Here is a 1,478-nt window from a genome sequence, read left to right as displayed (position 1 = left end):
CAGTACAAGAGCTGATGAAGAAGGGCAAGAGAAGGAGGAGTTGCACATCAAAAAATTGTTACCTGAGAGTGACTCTGATGCTCAGTTAGAAAAGGGTTATGTACTGGAGCATGGTATGGACTGCACACCAGAACAGCAGGCACAGTTGATAAAGTATATGACCCTACACAGTCCATTAAGTGACAATATACCTGCTGCAATCACACCCATTGGTTCCCCTCATGTGGGTCCCTGGTCTTCACCGTCATCTAATTGTTCTGGATGTTCCTCCTGTGTTTCCTCTGAATTGGAATCTCCACTTTCATATCAGGTGAAGGTTAGTGGTCTAAAGTTTAAGTTCTAATTGAAGGCTAGAATGGTAAAACATAGTTCAAGAAGATTTTTCAGACTCGCTTAAGGTTTGAATGATTTATTAACCCTTTCCCGACGGGGCACTAGCTACGTGAAGACCCCTATGCCGGGCGATTGCAATATTGCATTGTAATCGTCACACTGGCATGATGCCCCGGCATCGGGAGTTTGGCTGTGTCACACGAGTGTGATGCACCATCGTCATAGGGTTAATTACTATAACTTTTTCCAAGTTCACGACAGAGAGTTAAGAACTTTCAAGTTGTAGTTCGATGAAGATTTTTTTTTATTAATTAACTAATTAACACATCCTCTCTCAGGCAGCTAGTCAAACCATTGAATCCAGTGGAGAAGATTTTGATGTGGAATTGCCACTGACAGAAGAGGCAGTTTGTAATATGCCTTATACCAGCTCTCCTGCCAGAGAGACCAATACTTGGACAGAAGTAAAAAATCAGCAACATGGAGAGGAGGCACAAGCTGAGGAGAAAAAGAACATGGAAAGTTGTGTTCAGATTGTTACTCCAAATACAGAGAGCATTAGTCTACCCATCCCCATACCATCTCTTAATGTGGTAGGTCATGGTGCATCTGTTTGTTTTAATTCCATTTTCTTTGCATGAGGAGTAACATAATTACTGAAAGATGAAAAAATTGTCTTATTTCTTAATGTTTGGGTGGGTGAGAGATTGTTAGTAACTGGCAGGGAAAAGATGATTGCTACTCAATATAATTATGCAGCTGGTCATAAGACCAAGATTCATGTGAAAATATATATCAGATATGTAAATAAGAATATTCTCATTATCCAGAATACAGATTCACACAAGTTCCTGAGCCCAACAAAGGACCTTGGTGACCAGTGTAAGACCTCAAAGATAGAGACTAACATAACGGGGTCAAGCTTTGGCAGCACCTCAAGTAACTGGACAGCAATCAGTGGGATCAGTCCACTCCCCTCAAGCCTTACTAATCCCCATCACCACCACCACCACCACCAACACCATAAACATCACCACCACCACCACCACTACCACCATCACCACCATCATCACAATCCCTCTAGTAACCATAAACATCAGCAGTTGCATGAAAATAACGGTGTCCTTATCACAAGTACTCCAATA

At 41.7% G+C, this 1,478-nt stretch overlaps 1 protein-coding gene across 1 annotated transcript in view; it reads left to right on the top strand.

Moving 5' to 3' along the window:
* LOC147467765 (uncharacterized) overlaps positions 1 to 1,478 on the top strand; it is a 10,470-nt gene that overhangs the window by 2,661 nt on the left and 6,331 nt on the right. The window contains exons 5-7 of the mRNA XM_086556598.1: positions 4 to 316; positions 672 to 926; positions 1,164 to 1,478. The exon at positions 1,164 to 1,478 is cut by the window's right edge and continues 27 nt beyond it. Of these exons, the coding sequence (XP_086412724.1) occupies positions 4 to 316; positions 672 to 926; positions 1,164 to 1,478 (883 nt within the window). The remainder of the gene's footprint in view (positions 1 to 3; positions 317 to 671; positions 927 to 1,163) is intronic.

Source organism: Penaeus japonicus, unplaced genomic scaffold (genome assembly GCF_977035675.1).
Source record: "Penaeus japonicus unplaced genomic scaffold, GWHDUDI00000001_assembly GWHDUDI00000033, whole genome shotgun sequence".
Lineage (NCBI taxonomy): Eukaryota > Metazoa > Arthropoda > Malacostraca > Decapoda > Penaeidae > Penaeus > Penaeus japonicus.
This window is presented reverse-complemented; position numbering and strand designations above follow the sequence as displayed.